This window comes from Pantherophis guttatus, chromosome 3 (assembly GCF_059756535.1).
Source record: "Pantherophis guttatus breed Tessera chromosome 3, ASM5975653v1, whole genome shotgun sequence".
Classification (NCBI taxonomy): Eukaryota; Metazoa; Chordata; class Lepidosauria; order Squamata; family Colubridae; genus Pantherophis; species Pantherophis guttatus.
Genome location: NC_142065.1, coordinates 190,738,892 through 190,755,540, shown reverse-complemented (window position 1 = coordinate 190,755,540; position 16,649 = coordinate 190,738,892). Strand labels below are relative to the sequence as shown.

General features: G+C 38.9%; 1 protein-coding gene across 3 annotated transcripts; it reads left to right on the top strand.

The window, feature by feature from the left end:
• Nucleotides 1-961: 961 nt before the first annotated feature.
• On the top strand, nucleotides 962-16,273 carry RRM2B (ribonucleotide reductase regulatory TP53 inducible subunit M2B). Of its 3 annotated transcripts, none has more exons than XM_087890809.1 (9): nucleotides 962-1,570; nucleotides 3,671-3,826; nucleotides 7,572-7,688; nucleotides 8,347-8,480; nucleotides 9,245-9,339; nucleotides 10,753-10,886; nucleotides 11,728-11,832; nucleotides 12,915-13,028; nucleotides 14,048-16,273. In XM_087890809.1, the coding sequence occupies exons 1-9, from the start codon at nucleotides 1,508-1,510 to the stop codon at nucleotides 14,198-14,200; spliced, it is 1,071 nt and encodes a 356-aa protein (XP_087746935.1). In that variant the 5' UTR covers nucleotides 962-1,507; the 3' UTR covers nucleotides 14,201-16,273. The 3 variants fall into 3 exon arrangements, with proteins under 3 accessions (XP_087746935.1, XP_087746937.1, XP_087746936.1); XM_087890811.1 differs by having other exon boundaries at nucleotides 1,266-1,442; XM_087890810.1 differs by lacking the exon at nucleotides 962-1,570 and adding an exon at nucleotides 1,716-1,883.
• Nucleotides 16,274-16,649: the final 376 nt, after the last annotated feature.

Sequence of the window (16,649 nt, the reverse complement as noted above, 5' to 3'; positions counted from 1 at the left end):
ACATTATTAGGTAAATGATAGGGAAGGAAATTAATGCAGTGGCAGACCATACTTTCCATACACAGAAATATAGCTGTGCTGGATTAGTTGTACATATTGAACTCTACAGAAGGAATAGAACACAACAGACAAGCGTTGTCATTGCAACAGTATACCGTCAGATATTTCAAGACATATACAATGCACAGCAAAAATACTCTGGTTTAAATAAATGATTTAAATTTTAGTGAAACTTTTGGATGATTCTTAAGTGTTTGCAAATACTACTTCCCACCTTGTATAATGAGTTTATGATCCATGACCCAAGAATTCACAGCATTCCAGATCCAATGGGAAATTTCCTAACAGACATCATCTGCCTTTTCCAATAGTGGAAAAACTGCATAAACCACTATGAGATAAGTAAGCCTGATGTTTCCCAGCAAACAGTATTTGGAGGCACATTTGTATCTTACTTATTGTATAGTTGAAGTGGTAAATCCCAGATACACTCTCTGGCAAGAAAAACACAGTAGTATAGAAACATTTTATATCATTTTTCAAAATCCTAAACCAGCTGTCTGAGCCTCATGGTCAAGCCAAGACTTTCTGCTGTTTGACATGAAAGATTTAAGACTTTGCAATGGGACTGGTGACTCCATGTATCTTTTGTTGCTGCTAGTGAAGCCCACCTCCAGTGCAATGCTTCTGGACACCAACATGAGTCTCTCCCTCTAGGTCCCTGCCCTCTCACCTTTTTACATTTAAAAAGTTTCAAATCAAATGCAACGGCGGCCACAAATGCAAGTGGAAGCAAAGATTCCAGCATCATCTTGATTTGCAAGAACAGGTCTGGGCCACCAATACCCCCTTCTTTTAAAACAGTGTTTCTCAACCTTGGAAGCTTGAAGATGGGTGGACTTCAACTCCCAGAATCCCCCAGCCAGCAACGCTGGCTGGGGGATTCTGGGAGTTGAAGTCCACCCATCTTCAAGCTTCCAAGGTTGAGAAACACTGTTTTAAAAGGTCATTTTTGGAAGAGGCACAAGGAGGATCAAGCAGGATGCTGATAAAGCATTATTTATTTTGTATCTGCTTACGGGCTTCTGGCAGCCATTTTATGAATAGCAGCCCCCCCCCTCCAACCTCCAGCCATTTTGCAAGGTCGCCCCCCCCCCGCCCCCGCCACTACTACATTAACAACAATCCCCAACACTGCAGGCATCCGCGTGCTTCCTCCCGACCACAGGATATCAACCCGAGGCGCTGCGCGACAAAACACGGGACGGCGCCACACGCGGGGACGAAAGCGTGTGGACGATTTCCGCAGACCGAAGCGAGGAAGGTGCCTGGCGAATAAGCCTCGTTCGACTCTACTTTCGGGATCTTCGGCGTTGTTCCCGCCTTGCCCTTCTCAGCTGCCCGCAGTCCCGCCCCGGGAGGAGGCGGAGAAGGAGACCAAGGTCAGGCAGGCCTCCCTTCTCCCTCGCTGGCTTCTAGGGCGCCGGGAGGAGCGGGGCCAGGAGCCATGAGCGAGCCTCGCGGCTGTTGCCCTGGATCGTACGGGCCGGCTAGGCCGGAAAGCAGCGAGGTAAGCGGGCGGAGCGACGCCGTCGGGCCTAACAGAAGGCAAGCGGGGGTCTTCAAGCTTGGCAACTTTAAGACTTGTGGACTTCAACTCCCAGAATTCCTCAGGCAGCTTTGCTGGCTGAGGAATTCTGGGAGTTGAAGTCCACAAGTCTTAAAGTTGCCAAGCTTGGAGACCCCTGTTTTGGAGGACGCGGCGTAAGGCGCATCGGGTCAAGCGGGGCTATCGCTGCGGTGGGATTGCCCCTTTTTCTTGGGAGATCCAATCTACGATCACTCTGGCACTTCTGAATGCACCACGCGGGACCTGCCCAGTGGTGGGATTCAATTTTTTAAAAACTACCTGTTCTGTGGGCGTGGCGTGGCTTTGTGGGCGTGGCAGTGGAAGGATACTGTAAAATCTCCATTCTCTCCCCACTTCAGGGGAAGGTTACTGCAAAATCCCCATTTCCTCTCGATCAGCAGGGATTTGGGAGGCAGAGAATAGATGGAGCCCGGGGCCAGTCAGTGGTATTTACCGGTTCTCCAAACTACTCAAAATTTCCGCTACCGGTTCTACAGAACTGGTCAGAAGTTGCTGAAACCCACCTCTGGACCCGCCTTAACAACACCTGTGAGGAGTTGTGACAGGCGTTTCTGGGGTTTCCTTTCCTTCTTAGAGATCCTCTCTGCATGGTCCAATTAGGCTTCCTTCGGCTCGGTTTTATAAAAGTTGTCATTTTATAGTTCTTTAAAGCATTTAATGGTTTTTGATCTTGTTTTTACGGGCATCATAATTGTATAGGTGTCTGATCAAGTTCGGTACAGGTAGTCCTCGACTTACAACAGTGACCATTCGAAGTTACAACAGCATTGAAAAAAGTAACTTATGACAGTTTTTCAGAGTTTCAGCCTTTGCAGCATCTCCACTCCAGGAGCATGTGATCAGATGCTTGGTAACTGGTTCATACTTACCACCATTGCAGCGTCCTGGAGTCACGGGATCTCTCTTTTGCAACCTTCTGACAAGGAAAGTCAATGGGGAAAGCAGATTCACTTAACAAGCAGGTTACTATTTTATCAACTGCAGTGATTCACTGAACAACTGTGGCAAGAAATGTTATAAAATGGGGCAAAACTCATTTAACAAATGTCTCACTTAACAACAGAAAATTGGGGCTCAATTGTGGTCATAAGTCGAAGACTACCTGTATACCTTCATAGTTACAAAAGTGGTATTATTTATTTATTATTTTATTTTTCAATTTATATACCGCCCTTCTCCCTAAGGACTCAGGGCGGTGCACAGCCAGAATTAAGAACATGAACTACAAATATTAAGAACAATTAAAATATATATAAATTTGGCCCAAAAATTTAAAAATCACAAACCAATTAAAACATTTAAAAAATTTAAAAATTTCTTCTTAAGCCAGCCCGGCTTGCTGGAAAAAGTGGGTTTTAAGGGCACAGCAGAAGGCACTGAGGTCTTGGATTCTCCTTATCTCTGGGGGCAACTGATTCCAGAGGGTAGGTGCCCCCACAGAGAAGGCTCTCCCCTGGGGGTCACCAGCCTACATTGTTTGGCTGATGGCACCCTGAGCAGGCCCTCTCTGTGGGAGCGCACGGGTCGATGGGAGGTCGTCGGTAGCAGCAGCCGGTCTCGAAGATAGCTAGGCCCTATGCCATGGTATAAAGGTGGGTTTGACTTGGTTTCTCCAAATGCTTTAAGATCTGGGAGTTGGGATTGCAAAACTTGGCTTATTGCAGCATAAAGAGAGCCCCGTCAAATGTGCTACAAGAAAGCTCGTGTTAAAAGTGTACATCAGAGTTGTGGTGTTGCTATTGCTAGCCTTCTCTGCATTGCACATATTTCAGTGAACTGAAAGTTGTGTTCTTGTACTCGCTGTGTAAATTGTCCCCATAAAGACAGTCTTTCAATGAATCAATATCTGACCAACTCAGAACCTCCATGCAGGGATAGTTTCTGGATTGAGAAAGAAAAGTTTAATTTAATTGATGTTTAGATTAATAGGATCCGCCTTGCTTTTCTTAGATGAAAACTAAGGAAAATCAGGGGTATTGTTGAAAATAGCACCTGTATGATTTCTTGCTTTTTCTTTAGGAGTTGCCCACAGATGGACTTAAAAATGACTTACAATCAAACGAGGAACCTCTCTTAAGGAAGAATCCCCATCGATTTGTCATCTTTCCAATCCAATACCCTGATATATGGAAAATGTACAAGCAGGCTCAGGCTTCTTTCTGGACGGTAGAAGAGGTGAGTTGTACAGAAGGCAGGTTGCAGCAGGTGACCAGCACTAACCCAAGGGTGGGCTGCAATGTCAGCCTAGGGAGTATACAGGTAGTCCTCGACTTACAACCACAATTGAGCCTAAAATTTATGTTGCTAAATGAGAAATTTAGTGAGTTTTGCCCCATTTTATGACTTTTTTTTGCCACATTTGTTAAGTGAATCAGTTATTAAATTAGTAACACAGTTGTTAAATGAAGCTGGCTTTCCCATTGACATTTGCTCATCAGAAGGTAACAACATGATCACATGACCTTGGGACATTGCAATTGTCATAAATATGAACCAGTTATCAAGCATCTGAATGTCAATCCCATGACCAAGGGATTTACTGCAATTGTCATTACTATGAAAAATGGTCATTTGTCACTTTTTTCACCAGTATTGTAACTTCGAACAGTCACTAAATGAGCTGTGTTGTAAGTCAAGGACTGTCCGTATTTTCTTTTTCTGTCCTATCTTGGGACCATCAGTATGACACCATGATTTCTGTAGGCCTTAAGCATTCATTCTGCCCCTTAAACTTTAGCCTTAAAAATAAAGGAAAATGCAAGCAAGATAATAATTAAAACAAAATGTTATCAATCAATTAAATATGTGAAACTAGAAGTAATGTGAAATATGATTTTGGAAATTAGCTAAAATAGAGTTTTAGCTCCAGGTTAATAAATATGGTAGGAGTGGAGGAAGGTATTATATTAGAAAACAGTTGAAACAAAGCTTGGAATTAGTTAAAAATTAAAATAAAAGTTAGGAGTGGAGGAAAGCATGAGTTGGAAAACGGTTAAAGCAACGCTGTGGACTAGCCAATAAACAGAGTTAGGAGTGGAGGAAAGCATACGCTGGGTAATAGTTTATATGAACTGTGAACCAGTTAAAAATAAAAAGGTAGGAGTGGAGGAGACTATATCTGGGGATCAGTTGAAATATAATTGTGAACCAGTTAAAAATAGGGGTAGGAGCTGAGGAAAATATGCACTAGAGGACAGTTAAAGTAAAGCTGCGAACCAATTAATATATAGATTAGGAGTGGAGGAAAGCATATACTGGGTAACAGCTAAAGCTAAACTGTGAACTAGCCAAAAAATATAAAGTTAGGAGTGGAGGAGATTATACCTGGGGAACAATTGAAATATAGTTGTGAACCAGTTAAAAATAAAGGTGGGAGCGGAGGAAAGCACTGCTGGAAAGCAACTATTTAAGTTGCAAACTAGTTATAAAATAAATAGAGGAGGAGTAAAGGAGATAAGGTTGGTGTGTAGTTAAAATCATACTGTGAACCAGCCAAAATAATTTAAGGTCAGGAGTGGAGGTAAGCCTTGCTGGAAAGCAGCAGATTAAGATGTAAACCAGCTAAAAAATAAAATTAGGGGGAAGTGGAAGAAACTTTACAGGAGAATAATAATATAACTGTGAACCAGTTAAATAATCAGATTGGAGTTATATAAACTATGAATTAGCCAAAATAATTTTAATAGTATAAGAGAATAACTATGGAGTAACTAAATCAAAATAAAATACTTTGGAAGTAATAAACTACAGAGTGAAATGTTGATTGATTTTGTAAAAATTCTAAGAGAAAAGGGAAATAAATTTTTGATAAGATTTGGATATTAGTTGTGATCAAGAAGAGGTGAAATATAGATTTGGTGTAATGGGTCTTAAATTGAGAAATGTATATGAAATATTGATTGTTAAAATGATAGAGATTTAGAATGGTGTTTATAGTCTAGAATGTTGGGTGAAATAATTGAATGATAAATGTTTAGAATAAGATTTTTTTTCTTTTTTTTTCTTTTTTCTTTTTAAAAAAATGTAATTGGATAAAAATGGGAACAAAATTGATTGTGGGAATCTTAATAATTGTACTTACTATATGACGGAACAAGCATCTGTTCTAAAAAGATGTATTTTATGTTTTGTGTTTTGAAAAATAAAAATAAAAATTTGGGGAAAAAAATAAAGGCTTGAAGTGTTCAACCCTTACTTTTCTGGGCATTGCAGATGAGATTTGGAAAGCTACATATGGATTATTCACCCCTAGCCTAACACTAGCAACAGAGTTAGCAACATGAAAATGGCTGAATAACAGAGTGAAAGAGGTTTTTTGTGGAAAGAATATGATCAGATTCTAGTAGCCATCACAGATTTCTACCCAGAGCATAGGAAATCCTTTTATTTCCATCTTGGCAGAAAAGTGACTTTGCACCTTGCCTTGGTCCATATGGTGAAACTCAAACCCTGCAATAGATCCCTCAAGATCTAACAACTGAAAAGTCCTTGATATATTTAGACCATAAGGCAGCCAAGAGAGAGAAGCAAAGGTGCAGAAGAAATTCTGTTCACTAATCTGGTATTCTAATTTACATACTTTCCTTACATTTTGGTTAAGTTGCTTTTAAGAAAGTATCAGTTCCTGTTACAAAAAGGCAGTCACCATTGCAAACAAACCAACAAATGCACTGCCTACTTGCATGAGCAATGAAATGATCAAGGGGTTTGTTTATTTGTTTTTGTTTTCTGGTATTGTTCGGGGATAGAAGGATTTCTGTAATAAATCATACAATGAGCTGTATGTGTTTTCAGTGTCTTTCCCTCTCCGTTTGTGGCAACCTATATGTAAAAGGGACGTGGTGGCTCAGTGCTAAGACGCTGAGCTTGTTGATTGAAAGGTTGGCAGTTCAGCGGTTCGAATCCCTAATGTCCCGTAACGGGGTGAGCTCCCGTTACTTGTCCCAGCTTCTGCCAACCTAGCAGTTCGAAAGTACATAAAATATGCAAGTAGAAAAATAGGGACCACCTTTGGTGGGAAGGTAACAGCGTTGCGTGCACCTTTGGCGTTTAGTCATGCTGGCCCCATGACCACGGAGGCGTCTTCGGACAGCGCTGGCTCTTCAGCTTTGAAACGGAGATGAGCACTGCCCCCTAGAGTCGGGAACAACTAGCACATATGTGCGAGGGGAACCTTTACTTTTACCTTTTTAATGTGTAAACTTAGGCAGAGAATTTCTAGTAAACTAGTGTCTACTCACCAGGTAACCACCAGATGATTAGGCTACAACTCCCAATTATCCACAGACCCATCCTGGCAGAGGATGGTGAGGGTAATAATAATCCATTACATTTAATAATAATCCATTACATTACAAGACACCACCAGGGAAAAGTTGGTTAGAAGCCAGGAGAATCTGCAAAGGCAATCAAAAGAAAGTCAAGATGGCAGGAAGAGCTGTATGATAGAACCCCACCCTTTTTAATGTATATTACAAGATATGGAAAAAGAATAGGGCTTTGGTGAGGTTGCAGCTACCAACTTTATCAAAAATGCCCCCCCTCCCATGTATGCCCTCAAGATGCTTTTATTCCAACAAACCGGGCTGGCCTAATTTTTAAATTTTTAGTCGTTAACTTTTAACTTTTAAATGTCCAAAATGGGTAGTTTTATTTTAATTAGATATGGGCCAAATTATTTAATATTTCTTAAATTGTTTTTTAAATTTTATATCTGTGTGTTTTATTTTGGCTGTACACCGCCCTGAGTCCTTCTGGGAGAAGGGCGGTATATAAATTAAATAAATAAATAAATAATAAATTCCCCTCTTTGAAGTTATAGGGTATATTCTCTTAAATATTTATTTTGCTTTTCAGAATTATCAGTAAACAATGATGATTTCAAGTGTGTAATCTGTATTTCTTTTTTCTATTTGTATAGGTTGACTTGTCAAAGGATCTTACTCATTGGAACAATCTAAAACCAGAAGAAAAATACTTTATTTCGCATATCCTAGCTTTTTTTGCTGCCAGTGATGGAATTGTCAATGAAAACTTGGTGAGATGCTTCCTGTGATGTACCTGTAATACTTTGATGCTGTGTTTCTTTTTCATTGCATGCAATCAAACATCTGTTTGTAATTGTACTTTGCATGTATTTGTTGTCCATCATAAGGAGCATTGTAAATACTATTAAGTACTTACTTTTAATGAAGTTTGTACTAATCACACTGACTTTCAATTGCTTTTTCTTGGGAATCCTATATGTGTATATCATATTCATTATACCCAGAGATCAGTGGTGGGTTTCAAAATTTTTTACTACCGGTTCTGTGGGTGTGGCTTGGTGGGTGTGGCATGTCTTGGTGGGCATGGCTTGGGTATGGCAGGGGAAAGATACCATAAAATCTCCATTCCCACCCCACTCCAGGTGAAGGTTACTGCAAATTCCCTATTTCCTCCCAATCAGCTGGTAATTGGGAGGCAGAGAATAGATAGGAGCGGGGCCAGTCAGAATTTTTACTACCGGTTCTCCGAACTACTCAAAATTTCTGCTACCGGTTCTCCAGAGGTGGTCAGAACCTGCTGAAACCCACCTCTGCCAGAGATGCTCTTTTGGAAGAAAATAGTCATTTACATAAGACATTATGGCTTAGTGCAGTGTGTGAACCTGATCTTACATGAACATTTCGATATCTGACTTCTTTTGTTGACAGGTAGAACGTTTTAGCCAAGAAGTGCAGATCCCAGAAGCTCGCTGTTTCTATGGCTTCCAAATATCAATAGAAAATGTTCATTCTGAGATGTACAGTTTGTTAATAGACACTTACATCAAAGACCCCAAGAAAAGGTAATTAGTGTAAGTATTACCGCTATGTAGAGGACTTACACATTTCTTCGTTTGTAATTTTCATGTACAGTCTGGTCTAGGTGTAATGGGGGACCGTGGTTTAACATTGCAAGGACATATGAGTGGAAGTTGGTATTAATTTTAACGTTTATAAGGGAGAGTTTTTGCTTGATTTTAGGAAAAATCAGTATTTGCTGTAACTTTTTAAATTTTATTTCTGTCCTATCTTTATTATGTTTATACAGGTAATCCTCAATTTACAACAGTTCATTTAGTGACCTGTTCAAAGTTACATCAGCACTGAAAAAAATGACTTATGACCGTTATTCACGCTTATGTCCATTGTGACTTTTCCGTGGTCATATGATTTAAATTCAGATGCTTGACAACTGACTCACATTTATGACAGTTGCAGAGTCCTGGAGTCATATGATCCCCTTTTGTGACTTTCTGACACAGTCAGTGAGGAAACCAGATTCACTTAACAACCGTGTTACTAATATAACAACTGCAGTGATTCATTTAACAGATGTGGCAATTTTTGTTCAAACTGCAGAAGAGATTTCTAGCCTATGCTGGTGTACTTTCAGAAGATTCTATATCTGAGAGAAATAAGGTGCAATGTTAAACGCATCCATGCTATCCTTGGATGTAAATTAATTTGTCACAGCAAGTGATCTATGCTTTTATGTCAGTCCCGCTACCCAGATTTACAGTCTTTTGCTTTTCCTCCATTCCTCTTCCCTCCTTCCCTATCCTCTCAGGGACTTTTTATTTAATGCTATTGAAACAATGCCATGTGTCAGGAAGAAAGCAGATTGGGCGATGAGGTGGATAACAGACAGAGAAGCCACTTTTGGTAGGTGCCTCCATTGTATGTGTTATTCATTGGGTTAACTGAATAAACAGTAGTTCAATTAGTCATGGGTAGGTGTGTTGTGTGAACAGAGGTTTCATTTCTCCCTTTGCTGTCCTTGTTTGAAAAGTCTTAAAATGGCCTAATAACTGGAAGGATCTTACTCTTTTAATCTGCAAAGTGGGCCAGGTTCAGAAGGTGAGAAGCCAGCTGCTGGACTTAATTGTTTGACTCCCTGATATATCTATCTATCTATCTATCTATCTATCTATCTATCTATCTATCTATCTATCATATTTTTCGGAGTATAAGACGCACCTTTTTACCCCCAAAAGGTGAAAATCTGGGTGCATCTTATACTCTGAATGTAGCCCCGCCCAGCTTCTCAAACGGAGGTTTCAGAGGCTGAAATAAGCATCAGAAACAAAGCTTGAGAAAAGAAGCCCCCAAACAGAGCTTCAGAAAAAAAAGCCCCCAAACAGAGCTTCAGAGGCTTTTTTTTCTGAAGCTCTGTTGCGGAGGCTTTCAGAGACAGAAAAAAAAGCAAGACACAGAGCTCAAATTCACTTCTGGGGACAGCTGATTGGGGGTATTCCAGAGGCCGATCCACCTGCCAATCTGCTTTTTTCTTATTTTCCTCCCCAAAAACTAAGGTGCGTCTTATACTCCGGTGTGTCTTATACTCCGAAAAATATGGAGTCTGTCTGTCTGTCTGTCTGTCTGTCTGTCTGTCTGTCTGTCTATCTATCTATCTATCTATCTATCATCTATCTATCTATCTATCATCTATCTATCTATCTATCTATCTATCTATCTATCTATCTAGTCAAAATATATATATAGATAGATAGATAGATAGATAGATAGATAGATAGATAGATAGATAGTCAAACAATTAAGTCCAGCAGCTGGCTTCTTACCTTCTGAACCTGGCCCACTTTGCAGTTAAATAATTTTCCCTCAGAAATGACAGTGAAATAAACCTTTGCCATTCCAGTAGAGTCTATATTTACATATATTTCTTTGATCTACTCTACATCCTAGAAGTTGACATCAGCCTCTTAAGAATATGCTGATTCCAGAAGTATCTGTGTTAAAGCTATTCCTCTGGGGAAATCAAGCAATTAACAGGTTTTCTGAAATATCTCTTTGGAATTAACAAAACAAGCCAGATGAGACAATGTCCACAGTATTTATACAAGATACAGTAGATTCTATTTCCTTGTTAGTGAGATTGCACCTTAATTAAGATTTGGAACGGTCATGGTTTTTGTCAGTGTTTCCCACTTTCTGTGCTCCCAATGCATTTACTTCACACCTTGGCTGAGTAAAATAGGAAAAGAATTTTATTCTTTTCTACCATTTGAAGAAGGTTCATTAATTGTCTGATAACAAATTTTGATTTTGTTGAAACAGGTGAAAGAGTGGTTGCGTTTGCTGCTGTCGAAGGCATCTTCTTTTCTGGTGCTTTTGCAGCCATATTTTGGCTCAAGAAGAGAGGGTTAATGCCAGGCCTTACTTTCTCCAACGAACTTATTAGCAGAGATGAAGTAAGGTGTGGGGCAAAAATATTTCAATAAGGTTAAATATGATGCTTTCAGAGAAGCAGTATTGTTTGTAGACACTCTTATTTGTGGAGAGTGCACAGTCTACAAATGTATTTTATTATGTCTGGTTGCATAGTCACTTAGATGTTTAGACTGGATTTCGCACTTTTATCTGCCTAGCCAGTCCTTCCCAAGGACCTGGGATAAGCAGATGCTTTTAATGGTGCTAGAGTATGGTTGCAGGATGTAAGCTGTTCCAAGTAAAGCTGCCTTTTGAAATTGACTGGTGGGGATTATTACTATTTTGGAAATGATCATGATTCATACATTATTAAAGTCTGAAATAAAATCCACAGAATGCTGTTTAACAAGATTATTGTTAATGCTACCATTTTTTTTAGTATAGCAATATGTTGTAGTTTGAGAAAACACATTTCCCAATTCTACCAATATTTTTAGGAGTTGTGTGTATTTCCCAGTCCACAACATACTATTCTTGTATTTAAGATATTGAGGGGGAATAAATGTGACTTCTGAAATAGAAATGTCATAAACTGTACTTGCAGGGAATAGGGGTATGCAAACCAAGTTTGTGAATTAGGCAAGAGATGTCTGGAGACATCTTAGATGCAGACAAAATTCATTAATGCACATCTTATTTTATGTTAAGTTTTAAAACACATTTTAAATCGTTGCTGTTAACATGCATTGTTAGTGGATTATTTTGACTTTAAAAAAAGCTGCAAAAGCTTAAAGTAATTCTTACATTAAAAAATTATCTTCTGTTTTTTTTTTTTTTTAAAAGATGAATTTCTTATGTTTCTGCCCTGTTTATTTCTTTAAGGGGCTCCACTGTGACTTTGCTTGCCTGATTTTTCAGCATTTAGTGAATAAACCTTTGGAGGGAAGGGTGAAAGAGATCATTGTCAATGCGGTTGAAATTGAAAAGGTGAGATCGGACCCCTTTGCCTGGACATAGTTTTGATCAACCACAAAATAATGTAGGCTATGTTTATAAGCCCATTTGGCCTATGATGAACTTTAATATGAGGGACTCAGTTGTAATTTTCTGAATTTGCATAATACATACCCTAATGTGGCCATCTGAATTGGGTTAATAAATCCTGTAGGTTAAAATGTGGTGGACTAGTTGTGATTTAGTGTGTTTATGCAAACAACCACCCTACCCAAGGTTTATACCCTTGTGGTTTGCTGCTGTGATTGCTCAATGCATTGCACGAAGGTCAGGTCACTTGCTGAATGAGGCACAATTGGCTGAGCTAACACAATATTCTAAACCACGGGTGTCAAACTCAAGGCCTGTGGGGCGAATCTGGCCCATGGGGTGCTTAGATCTGGCCCATGAGGCCACCCTCGAAACAGTGAAGGACCGGCCCATGGTGCCTCTGTCAATGAAAATGGAGCTCCCAGGCTCCGTTTTCAGCCACGGCAGCCTCCTGCAGCCCTCTGCCAGTGAAAATGGAGCCCGGGGAGGCCACAGATGGCCTCCCTGAGCTCTGTTTTCACTGGCAGAGGGCTTCAGGAGGCCATTGCAGCCATAAATGAAGCCTCGACAAGTGATGTCGGGCTGGCCCCGCCATCCCTGGCCACACACCCCGGCCCCAAGGTCAAACACAACCCTGATGTGGCCCTCATATATATACATGGGAGTAGACCAGGTGCTTCGACAGAAAAAACACTTAATCTTTCCCCTGGCTCAGCTGATAAAGGGAGGAGAACTTGTGGCTCAGAGGTTAATACAACTGCCTATTAATGCAGCTAGCCCAAGTTTGGATGCAAGTAAGGGTATGGCTAGCTAATGAGAGCTAAATAGCTTGAAATAGATCTATACTAGTCTCCCTTTATTTCTTTATCAGCAAATATAAATTTGATACAAAATAGTTTGTTGTGATAGCGACTGCCTTGAGGGCTCCTGGATTGGAGCTTATATATATATATAAGCTTCATGTTACACATGTGAATCAAACTGGGAAAATACTCTGAATAATTTCATTTTTTCTACTATTGCAGGAGTTTTTGACAGAGGCCTTACCTGTGGGATTGATTGGCATGAATTGTACTCTGATGAAACAGTATATTGAATTTGTGGCTGATAGGCTGCTGCTGGAACTGGGTTTCCCTAAGGTAAAGTAATTAAATTTACCTTAAAGTATTTGCATTGAACTTTGGCCCTGTGAAGAGACCTTTTCCTAAATCTATTTCAAAGTAGGTCTGAACTCTTGTTTTGCAAGAAGAATGGGGTTTGTTCTGTATTTGGGCACGAGTAGCATGTGTATTTAGGTTGGCTATTCTTTTTATCGATCATGTTTTCTTGCAATTCACTGCATACTTATAAATTTAACGGCATTTTATTTTAGAACATTTACACCCCAATTTTCCACACATGGAAAAGCCAGACTTCACAATAGCCTATATCAAGTTTGGTATCTTGAGGTATCTGAGATACCAGCTTGGAATCCCAGCCACCATGACTTTTCATGGGAATTCTGAAGGGCAACTGAACGGTATCTTTTATTGAAAAGTCTGGCCTAAGGAATTAAAAATAGTTTTTATCAAGGTTGGGAAATAGCACAAAGCACAGCTTTTGTAGTTCAACCCCTTTCCATTTATGGCCATAAGAGGCATCTGATTTATCCTTTGTACTGTAATGAAGGAACATGTTGCATCTCTTTATCTGTTGGCTCCCAGCAGATTTGAATCTATTCTGTTCAGTTTTTGGAGAAATATCCTGCTGATGGGCAGATAAACAAGCTGTAGCCCCCAATGCTTAGAGATAAATGTGCACAACAGCATACACATATTTGTGCATTTGAAGAGAGAGTGAATTTTTGTGTGTTGTTTGAAAATGCTAACTGATAGGGAAATGTGATAGAACAGGTAATGTTTGAAAAAAGGTGTGAATGTAAAAAGCAAATTGGAAAGATCTGTCAATCTTTACAGAAGTGAAGGCTTTTAGAAAACTTGAAATATTTTGGCTTTCTCCTGGTCATCCTTATCAGTCAAAGAGGAAGAAACCAAATGTGGGGGTGGGTGGTGGGTGGGAGGCTAAATGGAAATGCTCCCTAGCAATCATCAAAGATGGATTTGTCCTTGCAGTGCCTCATTCAGTTCCTATGTTTTAATGATACCTTTGGTTTTCTCAGGTCTTTGAAGCAGAAAACCCTTTTGACTTCATGGAGAACATTTCCCTGGAAGGAAAAACCAATTTCTTTGAGAGGAGGGTTTCAGAATATCAACATTTTGCAGTTATGTCCCAAGCAAATAATAAGGTATTTACTTTAGATGCTGATTTTTGATGCTGCCTACTTGGAAGATCGACAAAGCCAAACTACACATTCACCCTCAATGACGATAAAAAACTTCTTATAATCCAAGTAGGGGATTCTTAGAATATTTTATTAACTATTAAATAGTTGACAGAAACGTTTCTACAAATAGGTTACAAGTCGTGTGCATATATACCCTCTTAACAACAAGTAACATCATGCAGCTTTTCTAAAACTATATTGTGATATTTAGGTCAAAGTTCAACTGCTGATCCTTTTAATAACATCCAATCCCATCATTAGAGTGGAAAGCTTTTATGAAGATGAGAATGATCACACTATAAAACATTCCTTCCTACCTCAGTTCTTGAACTGAACTGAGATGAAAGACATACTCCTTTGTCTTAAAGGAATGTTCCAGGATAAAGTATTGGATAGGAGACCATCAGAGAAAGTTAAGATTGCTTACTAGATTCGAAAAACATTTTAGGCAATGGAGAACCACCTCTGCGTTGTTTCAAGGATGACAATATGGACCTGGCCACGTAATTGGCAGGTGTCGAAACTGACTCGGTGGAGTCTTTGTTTTTATGTACTTGGAAAAATGAAGAAGACGACACAAGCACTTTATAATCTTTTATCATTCATTTTGGTTAGTCAAATTAGCACAATGTCTGAAGTAATGTGTTTGGGAAGGATTTTTCATTTGGCCTCAAAACTTTATTTTGGCTGTAAACTTGATTGCAGCAACCCACATAACATAGAACTTGATCACCTTACATAAAGGTTTGGTTTATTCAGCATGATGAACCAAGATAGCTTGTCCTTGTTATGCAAACGTAGCTATTTTCTCAACAAATCAGTGCTTAATGTAATGTGTGAACAGTAACTGTGTTTATGTGACATACTGATCCAAAAAATATTCAGGGCTTATTGCCTGAACCCAGAATTTATTATTAGTTTTTGTTATGCAAATTTAGAAAATTGGGGTAATTTAATAATCTATGCATAATGATATCATATGAATTTAGCTGTGATGTATGTCGTGGGATATGATTTAAGCTACCTTATTTAGAATGTGAACAATGAAGAACAGATAAGTTGGCTATAAAAGTATATTTTAAAAAGAGAAAAACAATATAGAGGTAATTGACAAAACCAAAGCTTCCTTTGTGAAATGTCACAGCTAATGTTTATTAAATTAATGTTTGGAAAACCAGTTTTGTCAAGCTTTCTCTATGAGCATCCAGTAAAGAAGGCTGAGTAAGGCAGAGGCAGAGATAATTTAACAATGTTCATGATATCATTGTTTTTTCTTCTGGAAGGTTGCACTAGTAACTTCCAGATATCTTGGACTTCAACCCCCCATAATCTTTGGGTTATGAAACAGTTTTATTCATAACTAGTCCAGTCCAAATAGAAGCACAATTTAAGGATGAAATATATCACAGGGATGAAATAAATCACCCCCTTATCTTGTCAGGATTGATGAGGGTTTGACACAGCCATTGTAAGGTTTGTGATGTGTAATCAGATTGTGGGTTACAGATTAGAAATCTAGTGTCTTATTTGAGCCCACCATAGCTTTGAAGCTGAAATACTTGCAAAAATTGCTTTTTCAGGAACTGTAATATGAAAAAAAAATAATAGAAAGTCTGGCTGATGAACTCAGCAAGTATTTCATTAGAGTAAATATGTCTATAATTGTATTATCAGGGTAAATCCTGAAAGATCTGAAGTTTATAAAGCTTTCTCTGTTTTGGTGCGTGCAAATTTGGTCTTGGATTCAGCCTTAGTTAAGGAAACAGACCTTCTGATCCACTTCAGGGAAGTAAATGAGATATTTTGTTGGATGTATTTTAAAGCTTTTTCAAATATTCCTGTTTCATGTATAAGACTCTGATTTAGTCATTTTATTAATGATATAAAACTTGCATTAAATCTTGTAAACTCTTTTTAATTAAGTTTATTTTTTTCCACCAGTAAAATGTCATTAAAGGTATGAAATTAGAATGGACTATGTAAAGAATGCTTCTTAATTTGTCACTCATACGTCTTGGAAAAAAAATACAAAATGATTTAAATAAAAATTGTGAGAACAAATTATGGTTTTCCTTTTGTGAGTTTTCTGTTTGGACCCATTGAGGATAACATGCCATAATTTACACAAAGCTCTTAACCAGATTGAAAACCTGGATGTGGAAACATATGCTCTGAACCCAAATTCAATCCCTAAGATGCCAGAGACAGTAGAAGTTAGGGATATGCAAAACGTTTCAAATTCATGTTGACTTTGCAATGTTCTTTTTCAGGTTCGTGAAAATGAAACAGCTGTTTTGTGTCAGAGGGGCTGATTTAATCATTTTGGAAGTATTCCAGGATTTTGAATACGGAACAGTGTTGATGTACAAAATACTTCCAAAGTGATTGGGAGAGTCCAAGTGGTGCCCAGAATAGCTGTTTCCCACTCAAAATGGGC

What these genes read in the sequence shown, in the direction of transcription:
- RRM2B (XM_087890809.1), top strand. Translation starts at nt 1,508, where the DNA reads ATGAGCGAGCCTCGCGGCTGTTGCCCTGGATCGTACGGGCCGGCTAGG. An exon ending in AACTTATTAGCAGAGATGAA is followed by an intron (nt 10,887 to 11,727) that starts GTAAGGTGTGGG and finishes TATTTCTTTAAG; the next exon opens with GGGCTCCACTGTGACTTTGC. An exon ending in TGGAACTGGGTTTCCCTAAG is followed by an intron (nt 13,029 to 14,047) that starts GTAAAGTAATTA and finishes TGGTTTTCTCAG; the next exon opens with GTCTTTGAAGCAGAAAACCC.